Genomic DNA, 12,888 nt, shown 5'->3' with positions numbered 1-12,888 from the left:
AGAAAGATTAAGCAAATTAAACTAGTAACACATATTCAAAGCCGATACAGATTTGTATTATGACCTGGATGAATGAGGGACATACTGTAGTTGGAGCAGGAATAGAAAGTTTATCAGGTGGGTTCATATATACATTCACATCATTAACCAAGTTCATAGTCTTTTAAAGATAGAATTTGATTAATAAAATAAGGAATGAATGATAACTCAAAAGGACATGGGAGAATATATAGAGAAAAAGGTGATTTTCTTTTGAGCTAGCTCAACTAATACACAATTGAACAACCTTATGAGAAATCATTCGAAAAGATTTATCCTGCAAGTGGACGCAAAATATGATCACCACACCTTGTTTCTGGGAGTTAGACAAGGCTGATGTGACAACAAAATAGTGTTTGTTATAAAGTCTAAATGCATCATCAGCCCAGATGTTATGTCTCCTGTGGTAATGCAACATCTGCCCTCTTGCACCACAAGCAGTTGAGAATGCTAACCCTATTGATGTTTGATCTGAGTCTCTAGACATTAAAAGACAGTATTTTACAGTTAGTCAAAGAAGTAAAAAGAAATAGATCTAAGTGAAGCATTGAAATGAATACAAATGGAATATTATGAACACTTAATCCAAGTAAATAAAGGCATAATCACAGGGCAAACTTATCCAACTCTTTAGATTATCTATACAAACCATTATAAAAAAACATTAACTAAATCCCTTAACTCCAAATTCTCTGTAGTCATAAATCCCAGCAAAGGAGTAAACCTAGACTATACAAGTGCAGCAAAGCCTGCCAAGCAACCACTACTGTTTACATGGAAAGCAGATGGCATAAAGGCACATTACAAAGAGGTCGGAGCTGGAAATAGCAATAAATGGAGACAAAGAATAAAAATTTTAAAAATGTAGCCAACCAGAGCAGGAGAACATTGTGCCACTGGCAATAAAAAAACACAGCACCAGGCCCTTAGTGTTCAAGACACACACCAGACAGCCTAGGGAGCCACATCTGCCCTCAGACGGATTGAATGAAAAGTTCAGTTTGCTCGTAAGTTGTCAGTGTCCTTAGTTATAGATTTTAGATCATTAAAGACAGCATGCCCCGATCCATGGGACAACTTGAAACAGGCGGGATACAAAAGAAATGGCTGAGAATCAATTCCATGAGTTTACTTTAGGGCTGAGATAAACAACATTCTCACTTTAGCAGTAGTAGCACTGAAACTGGGATAAAATATATTTTTTGGCTCTCATAAGTCAGATTAGAGGCCTTCCTCACTGCTCACAAAACCATCTGGCAATGGGTATAATTCAAAAACCTTAAACTTCAGAACTCTGGACTAGATGGGTTCTAGCTGGTGAATATATCTAGTATAGTAATATTTAATTTTGGGGCTATAGCTGCAAAGGTTATGAAAGACCACAGTCAATAGCCTTTTCGATGAAAGGCATCACCACCTTCAAAATTTTCTTTAATACCAATGATAAGGATATATATATATATATATATATATATATATATATATATATATATATATATATATATATATATATATATATCTTGGTTTCAGTCTCTCAACTCATTAGAGGTATGAAACCAGATGCTCCATTGATTTTATTTAGTATTATGCGAATCACCTTATTTTTGAATGTGCCAAGCTCCCTTGAAATTTTTTTTTTGCTTATACTTAACCTCATTAACAGACCAATGAATTGCAGCAAGGTCTTTGCTAAAAGCAAGCCGTAAACTTGTAATCTTGCTTGAGGCAAACTTTTTCAAGTCTGTGCATATGTATTTTGGAGTCAGCAGTGTCTTCTATAGAAGAGGCCTCAAAATAACAGGCTTGCAACTTCCGAGAGGGACCTTCTGCCTGATGGATATTCTAGTTTAAGGTGAGTAGAATGCATAATTTTATTTCTGGTAGGAACATGTAAATAAAACTGGGAGAAAGGTGGGCACCACAGAAGAGCTGTACTAGCTAGAGTCATTTAGTACTTGAGAACATGCAACTTATTTTAGTTTTGTTTTAGCTATTTTGCAGTATTAGTCCTCTTTTTTCTAATAAAGATACTTTATATATAGATTTTACAGCATTCTGGTGTTTTCTTTTGTTTTCACGTGCTTGTTATTTTATACAGATGCGTATGTGTTACCATGGAGTATCTGTTAGTATCATGTTAGTGAAGCAACCTCTTACAATAATTTGTTCTTCTCTAGCAATATTTTTGCAGGATTGCTTTTGACTTGTTAAAGTTTGTGCAGCTCAAGCCTTTTTGTCTCAAATCATTGCTAATTTGACTAAAGCAACTTTGTATCATAATTAGTATCATCAGAAAAGCATGTCTCTGTATATATAAAGCGATAAGATGTGTAGCATCCATTTCCAGGCTTAATGCTGTCCAGTGTCTACAAGAGGGCGGCAGTGTTTGATGAACAGAGGAAACATGACGCACAAAGAAAGACAAATGTAAGGGCTAGAATATTTGATGATCAAAGGGAATGACATGCACAAAGAAAGACGGGGGTGCAAGAGCTAGCATATCCTGTGAATAGAGGTTCATAAATGCACAAGGCGAACGAACCAGATGTACATACCATTGTACCATTAAGCCTATTTTAATAAACGGCTGTTTCGCTCTGCTAGTTTTTAAATATTATGTTGCTTGAGGTATAAATCTTTGAAGACGTTCATGATTTGAAAGTATAATAAATCACAATTGTTTAGTTTTTTACCATGTCATAATTAGTTGTCTTATGCAGCTGTGTAGTGAATGTGGTAAAATAAGCACTTTACTACAATGGTAAATATGGGATGAAATGTGAGTTTGTAAAGAAGAACATTCAGAATATGCAAGCAGTTTTCCTGCGCCATAGTTTGAAATGCCCTAGTCTTCATAATAAAACTTTACCTGTACATTAAAACAAAGTTAATTACACATTTGTTTTCAGTAAAAAACAGCATAATTAAAGCAAAAATGTGCATAAATACATAACTATCTACATTCTGTTTCAAAAAATGTCTGTCAAAGCTGGAATGTGTTGACAGAAATATTTAAAGAATTAATTCTTCTGACTAGAGACAGGTATATACAGTATTTGACCATTTAAAGCTTTAATAGGTCTGTAATGATTTGCCTAGTTAAGACTCCTAGATATGTGAAACAGAAAGATTAAGCTGTTCAGATTGAAATAGATCAGATTTATGATTTGCAGGAAATAGCATACTTTTACTTAAATTTATCTTGAACCCCCCCAAATCGTCTGATATTCTTGAATTATCTACAGCAAGTGAATATGAAAAAGTATAAATAAATATTTTACTATATCAATATAATTAATGTATTGTACAGTGAAACCATTATTCTTGCATTTCCCTTCAAGATATCCCAAAAAATTGTATTATGGCTCTAATCCAAGAAGGTTTAGGGCAAGAGCAAAATACGCGGCAGAAATGGATGTTCTTATCTAATACAGTCTTAGAGCAATAAACCTTTAGTTTGTACAGTGTATTTGTTAACTCACTAAAACTTTGGTTTATATTAAAAATATAAAAATTCTAAATTCTAATTGTATCTTCAAAATGGTTGCCATTTACTAGTAACAAATGTCACAGGTGGAATTCATGCCAAATCATCTTCCAACAGGTACAGCTACACTGAACATGCAAAAAAAAAACAAAAAAAAACTAACAAGAAACATTCAAAGGTCTAAAATGTTCCAGTATTTTATGTACATGAATGTGTCCTATGATGAGCTAGTGACCTGTCCAGGAATATTTCCAGCTAGAGACTTTTAAGCAGCTCTACAATTAATGAGTAAGTGGTGTCCATTTTAAATCCTGAGAGAGTTCTTAGGTGTAGTTCTCTGAATACAATCAGTATGTTGAACATACTATACAATATTATTATAAAATATAAGTATGTATATTCAGGGACATTACAGTACTTATTAGGGCTTGGGACTTCAACGAATAGATTTAAGGAATATTTATCCTAAATATCATCAGCTTGTGTCATCATTTGCCAGTCAGATCACCTTCCAGTACTCCTACATCCAGCTTACTCAGAGACTGGAGTGTGAGGAGCTGGTAATAAAACTGGTCCAGCTGATTTAAAACTCTAGCAGACTATAACAGTGGTGAACAAAAATAATCTTAAAATTTACCTAATATATCCATTTTGAAGCTGCAAATGTTTAAATGTAAGGAAACACCTTTTTTGCATTTCTAAGGTATGCTAATGACAACAAAGCAAACTTGTAAGTAATTATTTTTTATCACAGATTCTTGTCACAATTCTTCATGCAGGAATGGTATATCCTTGGACTTTTCATTTAAGCAGCAGCCAGTATGAAAGAAGGCACAATTCAAACAATTATTGCAGAAAACTATTAAGAAAAGCAAGCATCTGTAGCTGTTAAAAAAATGTACATACCCAGGATGTGAAAATAAAATGAAAACAAAAAAATGAGTTTGTATACAGTAGTTTCCATCAAACCCTTACTGTATTTCTTAAATTAGATGTAGACACCCTAGATGAACACATCTGGAAAGCAGATTCATTAGTTTGTGGCATGATTACTTCTAGGCAATGCTTCTGATCAACAATTTCTGAATTGAATATTATGGCTGTACAGCAGATCCTATTAGAATATATACTGTGAAGTCAACACTTCTTTGAAGTAGGGAGGCAAGAGATGAATCTCACAAAACACCAACACAAACAATCCAGAACTCCATAAAGTCACTTAGAGCTTTGAGGCCAGTGCTGGACCAAACAGGTGGGAGGAAAGCTGAAGGGTTCCTCTTAGCAGCATAGCCATGTATGTTTTGATGATTCACATATGGTTTTCTCTTCTGTATGAAATATTCAGAGAATGCTACTGCATTAATATAATCTTATTATATTTTCCTTAATCTTGCAATGTACCAAAGTGAGAAGTTTAATGCACAAAACAAAGTATTAATTTTTGTTTTCCCGACCCACTATAGTTGGTATACATGTGTGTTTTAGGATTTTTTCCAAGAAAAAAGTAAATAGGACTTGGATGGCTGTAGGGCGCCTTTTCGTTCTGGAGTTCCAGAATATACTTTGGAGGTCATCCAAGGGAATGACAGTCTTGGCAAAATAAATGTTGGGGTTGTGAAGTAATGCATCCTTCCAGGTGGTTGTGTGTGCTTTTATGGCCCGGGTACCGGGAGAGGCAGAGTCAGTTGCCCTCACTGGGCGGTTTCTTGGTACTTTGGAGAAAAAGGAAGAGAGCACAATTAGTTGCAGTGCCACCTCTGGGTCCAGGGAGAAACTGCATACCTGGGAAGAACTCGGAGGGTGACCCTCTGTCAGGTCACAGTAGTCAATAAAGAAATGAACATTTCTTTTACTTGCATAGTAGCATTTGAGTAATTGAAAAGATGCTTATGAAGTCCATCCTTAATTTATATTTAAATAGACAAGAACTGATTTAAATATATCCTTCACTTCATAGAAAGAAATGTAAAGATCTCAATAAATAATTATGGGTATGTAGAAATCATTTAAAATTTTTTAAATGCCTTATGCATCTCTTATTTAGTAGGGTGTTTAAATATATCTTTAAACCATTAGAAATATCTTGAAATGTTTTTCAGGTAATGATGTAGTGATCCCTAGTCTAAAAGAGTAAAGTGAGTACAGTATCTGTTTGACTGAATTATACATATGAAAGTTACTCTTAATTTAATACAACAAATAGTTAAATGTTGGCACATTTTAAAATTTGTAATTGTAGAAAAATCACAAAATGTGATGCAATTAAAAAGTTCTTGTTCAAAATTACCCCATAGGAACACAATATTTGTTTTGCCCGCAAATACAACAAGAAGCATATGAATAGATATTTGTCCTCAAACGAAAAAAAATACAGTATATATATACAGTATATCTATAACATTTGTGCCACATAACATTTTCATTTTAATTTGCTCACCAACATTTGCTTTCAGGTTTTATCTTCATAAAATCTAATGGACCTCTGAGCTTACTGCCTTTTGCTATCTCTTTTCTTCTTGTTTTTCATGGATTGTTTTGATCGCATACATTGGGACATGTTTAGAGATACCTCATCAGATATGAATGAATATGAAACCCTTGGAACCGGATTCAACAAATAAGCTTGGACAGCTGTGTGTCTACAAAAGTAATCTAATTATTTCCTAAAAAGAAGCCATGGATCTTCAAAGACATCTGCAATTTACAAATTTCAGAGTATATGGGAATATACAAAAATCATAAATAACCAATGGAAGCTAAAATTCAGGATAAGATGGAAACTACGGATCACAGTGCTTGTCACACATACAAAGTTTGGATTATGAACTGAAGTGTCATCCTGTCGCATCCTCTTTTTCTCTCCCAGAGGAACTTATCACGTTCCATGTTTGTTTTTATTGTGAGAACATGGCAAGTGTATGCACCAATGATTGATTCATCTTTCTCTGTTTCTGTGGATTAAGTAATTACAATCTTATTTGTCATCTATATAGCATGTGTTTTGAGTGAAATTTCTGGATGTAGATTAAAAACTAATTGCACTGAACAATTAGGTTGTATGTAAAGAAGAGTGAACTGTCTCAATCACCAAAGTCTGGGACAGTCACTTCTATTGTGATAAAATGCTTTGAGAGTCTTGTGGTGGGACACATTAAATGTAGTATTCTAGACAGTTTGTATATCATCAAAGCTGGTACTCAGAGGATGTCATTTCCTTTGCACTTTATTTCATTCTGTCACCGATAGATAATTAAAACTGCTATGCCAGACTACTGTTTATAGGTGACACATTTAACACTCATTTCCCATCAAAGCTGATCAATAAACTCTTACACTTAGACCTCAGTGCCTGCTGCTAAAAATTGGATATAGGACTACCTAACTGGTTGCATGTAACACATATTAATAGGCAATATTACTTCCTCTCAATGGTCATAGCCAGGAATTAATTTCAGACAGTGGAAGAGAAAGTACATTAATCATGATTAGTGTGGATAGTGTACTGCTATAAGATATGCATGGTGCATTCAAAGAGAAAATCTCCCTACATGCTACACCTATGCTCCCTTTACAGTGATCATCAGCACAAGTCCTCCAAGATTGTGTGCTAAGTCATCTGTCGTGGTCCTTGTTCACCTATGACTCCATGTCCAGACACAGCTTTAGTTCCATATCAAGGGAATATTGGGAAACTCCATCACTAATAGTGTAGAATGTGCAAATTCGATTTTCTACTTGGAAGCATCAGCTATAAGCATTATACTTTTGCAGCTAACAAGATAAAAAAAAAACAAATGTATTCTTAGAAAAGTCGCCTTTAGGTCTTGCTGCTTCATATTACTTCTACCAGTTTAATTTCAGAAAACTGAGAAATATCTACAAAACTCCATAGTCAATGGTTGCTTGAAAAGCATTACTATCAGTAACACAAATGGTGGCTCAGCCACGAACATAAATACAAGTTATAGTATTAGTAGTAAGTCCCACTCTCTGCAGCAATGCATTTGTTTACAGTAGGTAATATTTAAGCTTCAGGAAATGAGCCACAAGAAGCCACACCCTGAGTACGACAGGTTTAGTTTTGTTTTGTATAGTGCTCATCACTGAGTGTAACAAATATATGTGTAAATGCAATTAGAAACTTTATAGATTACCAGTTACATATTGCATACAATAAAAATGCAGTTCTGGATAAACACGCATAAAGACAAAGCAGTTTCAAACTTATTCACATAACTGGAACCTATACAACTAAACAATATTTGTCCACTAACACATGGCCAATTGAGGATAGAAAAGCAAAATCTCCAGACAGTAGCATCCCAGAAAAATTAACCCACTGAGGGTTTCACGATTACTTAGGCTAATTGGGTACCCACCACAGGCATTCTGAAGTAGAGTCTCTGCTGGACTGTCTAACACGTATGATGACAAAATCTTTCCATCTTTTGATTCCAAGGCTCCCTGTATCACAGGTGAATTTCCATGTGCAGGAAAACTACTTGGACACAGAGCAGTGGCATCAAAAACACAAGTAGAACAGAGGATGGTTAGCAATGATTCCTAATTATTGCATTACTTTCATTTTATAAAATAACTAATAAACACACCACAGCTAATGATTAGTTGTAATCAAGGTCTGCCGGACTAAATTTGTGTATCTAATTAGTGTAAATTAGTCTAGATTAAAAAGATGAAACCAAAGAGGCATTTCTGGTTCAAGCAGGCAGATCATTCCACAGCTTTTGGGTCCTGTAGATAAATGCACAGCCTCACACTTGTGATTTGTTATTCTTAGAAATCTTTAGTTAAGCCGACATTTTGAGATCTTAATGATAAGTTCAAAAAGGTAAACAGTGCCTTCTTCATTTATGACTTTATATGTATGAAGGAGGATTTTGAAATCAGCCCTAACCTTAACTTGGAAGCCAATGTAATGACTTAAGAACAGAAGTTAAGTGTTTGGACTTTCTAATTCTCACAGCAGCATTTTGAATTAACTAAAGGCTGCATATAGAATTATTTGAATGTCCTCAAAATAAAGCATTGCAATTGTCAACCCAACTAGAAATAAATATGTGAATTAATTTCTCATTGCCCTCCATATTTCAGAGCCATCTTCATTTTCCAACACTGTTTTTAAGATGGAAAAAACAGGTTTTACATGTGTGTTTTAAGACAGACTGGTGTCAAAGATAATGCCTAAGTAGCAGGCTGATTCACACACGGCAGTAAAACTGTTGTTTAGACCAAATGAATTAAAACCTGACTGACAGTCTGAATCACATTTCTGTTTTTTTCTGTATTCAGAAACAAGCAGTTATCATTCAACCACTCTCTTAACTCACTGACCCAATTAATTAAGGACGTTATTGGAGAAATGTTATTTAGTCTAAAGGAATGGTGTAGCTGCTTATCATCTTACCCAAGTTCACATGCAGGGAGACAGGACATGAAGAGGGCAACCAGTTTTTCTTTTTTAAAAAAACATTTTCTGAAAACTGAATTATGTGTTGTGTAAAAATGACATGAAAAGTGGGTTTACTGATATATACTGCTCAAAAGAATTAAAGGAACACTTTTTAATCAGAGTATAGCATAAAGTCAATGAAACTTATGGGATATTAATCTGGTCAGTTAAGTAGCAGAGGGGGTTGTTAATCAGTTTCAGCTGCTGTGGTGTTAATGAAATTAACAACAGATGCACTAGAGGGGCAACAATGAGATGACCCCCAAAACAGGAATGGTTTAACAGGTGGAGGCCACTGACATTTTTCCCTCCTCATCTTTTCTGACTGTTTCTTCACTAATTTTGCATTTGGCTACAGTCAGTGTCACTACTGGTAGCAGGAGGCGATACCTGGACCCTACAGAGGTTGCACAGGTAGTCCAACTTCTCCAGGATGGCACATCAATACGTGTCATTGCCAGAAGGTTTGCTGTATCTCCCTGCACAGTCTCAAGGGCATGGAGGAGATTCTAGGAGACCAGCAGTTACTCTAGGAGAGCTGGAAAGGGCCATAGAAGGTCCATAACCCATCAGCAGGACCAGTATCTGCTCCTTTGGGCAAGGAGGAACAGGATGAGCACTGCCAGAGCCCTACAAAATGACCTCCAGCAGGCCACTGGTGTGAATGTCTCTGACCAAACAATCAGAAACAGACTTCATGATGGTTGCCTGAGGGCCCTAATGTCTACTGCGCCCTGTGCTCACTGCACAGCACCGGGGAGCTCAATTGGCATTTGCCATAGAATACCAGAATTGGCAGGTCCACCACTGGTGTCCTGTGCTTTTCACAGATGAGAGCAGGTTCACCCTGAGTATATGTGAAAGATGTGAAAGGGTCAGGAGAAGCCGTGGAGAATATTATGCTGCCTGTAACATCGTTTAGCATGACTGGTTTGGTGGTGGGTCAGTGATGATCTTGGAGGCATATCCATGGAGCAACTCACAGACCTCTACAGGCTAGACAACCGCATCTTGACTGCCATTAGGTATCAGGATGAAATCCTTGGACCCATTGTCAGACCCTACGCTGGTGCATTAGGTCCTGGTTTGCCTCCTAATGCAGGACAATGCCCGGCCTCATGTGGCAAGAGTATGCAGGCAGTACCTGGAGGATGAAGGAATTGAAACAATTGAATGGCCTTCACGATCCCCTGACTTAAACCCAATAGAACATCTCTGGGACATTATGTTTCGGTCCATTAGGCGCTGCCAGGTTGCTCCTCAGACTGTACAACAGCTCAGGGATGCCCTCATACAGATCTGGGAGGAAATGTCACAAGACACCATCCGTCGTCTCATTAGGAGCATGCCCTGACATTGTCAAACATGCATATAAGCTCGTGGGGGCCACACAAGATACTAAAAAGCATTTTGAGTAGCAGAAATTAAGTTTTTGGAAAAATGTACTAGCCTGCCACATCTTCATTTCACTCTGATTTTAGGGTGTCTACACAATTGAGCCCTCTGTAGGCAGAAAACTTTTATTTCCATTAAAAGACTTGGCATCCTTTTGTTCCTAAGACATTGCCCTGTCGTTATTTGTATAGATATCCAACTTCATATTGAGACCTGATGTATCTAATGTGTTTCTTTAAAGTGTTCCTTTAATTTTTGTGAGCAGTGTATATCAATTTCAAGACACTAATTAATACTCAGGAATATTCTTGGGTTTAAAGTGGATGTATTCAGTAAATCTTAAGGCTTGTTCCATGTTTGCTGTAGTGCCTTATAGATCAACATTATACAGTAAGCTACTGGGAAAGAATTGGCATACTTTAAAATTTATAACATAATTCTTGACTTAGCAAACATATTTCTGAGGCAAATTACCATATGCCACAATTATGGTATATTAATTTTAACTTTAAAAATTCTTAGCTTATCGTTTAATTACTTAGTACAAACATCACTGAAGACTTGAAGTCTACAAAGCATTATATTAGCTATCATAAAGAGTCTCACCAAGGCTTGAACTTCCTCAGATGTGTGGTCCTGATGTCTCCATTTATGTTCTTCCATCTTTATATTTGCACAGTAGAGTCTATTCTCACTGGCTGTGTTACAACCTGGTACCACACCAGGTTAGCTCTGGACTGCAAAGCACTTCAGAGGATGATGAAGTCAGTCAAGACTACTACTCACACAATGCTCCCTTTTGTTCTGATTCGTTTATATCAAACTACCTTAGAAAGGCAAATCTTAGCTATCCCTTACAGTTAGTTTGCACTCTCCTTTATTCTAGCAAATAAGACTACTCAGGAGCAACGCATAGTGACACCTGCATAGGTGTATATTGTATTTATCATTTGCTGATGCATTTAATGTATGGTGGTGTTTTCACTGTTTGTATTCTTTGTCTGTTATTTCAATTGTGTTACTATTAGCAGTTTGTAGAGGACATGTAAGCAAGGAAGTCACTGTATGATTTACACAATACATTTGAAATTTAACTTCAAAATATTACATTATGTGCATTGCACATTTAGAAACTCTTTTGTACACTTTTCCACTTTGTTCTAGTCTTTGTCTGTGTGACATAAAATTTGATACTATGAGAGAATGATGCCAAGTATACCCCATTAAAAGTTTTGATCAACTATTAAACACTGGATAAAAGTGACAAGCCAATAAGTCTGTAATTTGGTAGAAAATAATGGCTGGCATGTCTTCAGTTAAGATGAAAACATCTCTCTCTGCTATTGTGCATAATATTAATCAAGAAATGTGTGAAAGTGGCACTTAGTGCAGAATGTAGAAGACTTAATTTTATCAGGTGCTGAACAAAAAATAGCCAACAAACCATGGAGTTCTCATTAATATGAGTTTCGTGCCACGTCCATCTACTGTGATAATCATGGCATCAGCTTATGGAGACTTCTTTCCATATGAAAGTATAGAGTATTGACAGACGGGTTTCTTGGTATTGGTGCATTGCTCATAGAATCAGTAGTATGTCACTTTTTTCACCAACTGCTGAATTGTGCATTTTGTGGGAAAACATGCAATAAGATGTGGTTGCACAAATTCCTCACATGTCTACTTAAGGAGACTGTATGGACATGCAGCTCCATAACTGAAGTATGCTAGCGTCGACTGATAATTTTAGCTGTCACTAAACCCAGAGTGTGCCTCCTTACTGTGCGTGTGACTACTTTTTTGTGTGCCACCTTTTATAATTAATCAAACCCTATCGGATCTGCAAGCAATGAATTAAGTCAGAGGAAAGCATAACATCTGCCTAAGCTTGGGAAAAATGAACCATGGTTGTGTACTTCTTTTTTTTTCCCCTGTGAATGAAAAAAATATCCTGGAATGAGAATTAAAATCTGAAAGTAGACTTCTGCCAAGCAGGAGAATTTCTAAGAGGTTTTCACTGTACAATCTCAGAGAGTAGTTCTTTTTAATTCCATGCACTAGAATATGTGGTGTCAAGCAAAATATAAACTTAGAAATGATGAAAGAAAGTTTTTAACGGTCTGATCTTTATTTTCTGATGTTGCTGTATTTTGTATTGATAAATATGTCATATTTCACAGAAAATCATCAGTTGTATGTACCAGAATCAGCACAAGTTGGAAAACCTGTGGGTAAAATCAAAGCATATGATGATGACATTGGAGTTAATGCAGAGATAAAGTACAGTATTGTGAATGGAGATGGAACTTCCACCTTCAACATATCCACTGACAAGGAAACAAGAGAAGGCATCATCTCTTTGAAAAAGGTAGGAATACAGTTCAATTGGAGTTCTTTGCCACTTTAATCCATCAAAGTTTTTCCCTTTCTCCCTAAATCCAACATTTTTAACTTGATATTTATATTTCTTTCATTAATTCTTGACTGGTGAATTTGT

General features: G+C 36.0%; 1 protein-coding gene across 6 annotated transcripts in view; it reads left to right on the top strand.

Moving 5' to 3' along the window:
• The window catches only part of LOC120530412 (cadherin-18), a 1,801,315-nt gene that overhangs the window by 1,533,741 nt on the left and 254,686 nt on the right, over window positions 1-12,888 (top strand). For all 6 annotated transcript variants that reach the window (XM_039754902.1, XM_039754900.1, XM_039754901.1 and 3 more), the window contains one exon: window positions 12,572-12,759. In XM_039754902.1, coding sequence (XP_039610836.1) covers window positions 12,572-12,759 — 188 coding nt within the window. The remainder of the gene's footprint in view (window positions 1-12,571; window positions 12,760-12,888) is intronic.

The sequence above is a fragment of the Polypterus senegalus genome, chromosome 5 (genome assembly GCF_016835505.1).
Source record: "Polypterus senegalus isolate Bchr_013 chromosome 5, ASM1683550v1, whole genome shotgun sequence".
NCBI lineage: Eukaryota > Metazoa > Chordata > Cladistia > Polypteriformes > Polypteridae > Polypterus > Polypterus senegalus.
Note: the sequence above shows the minus strand (reverse complement) of the source record. Positions and strands in the feature narration are given on the sequence as shown.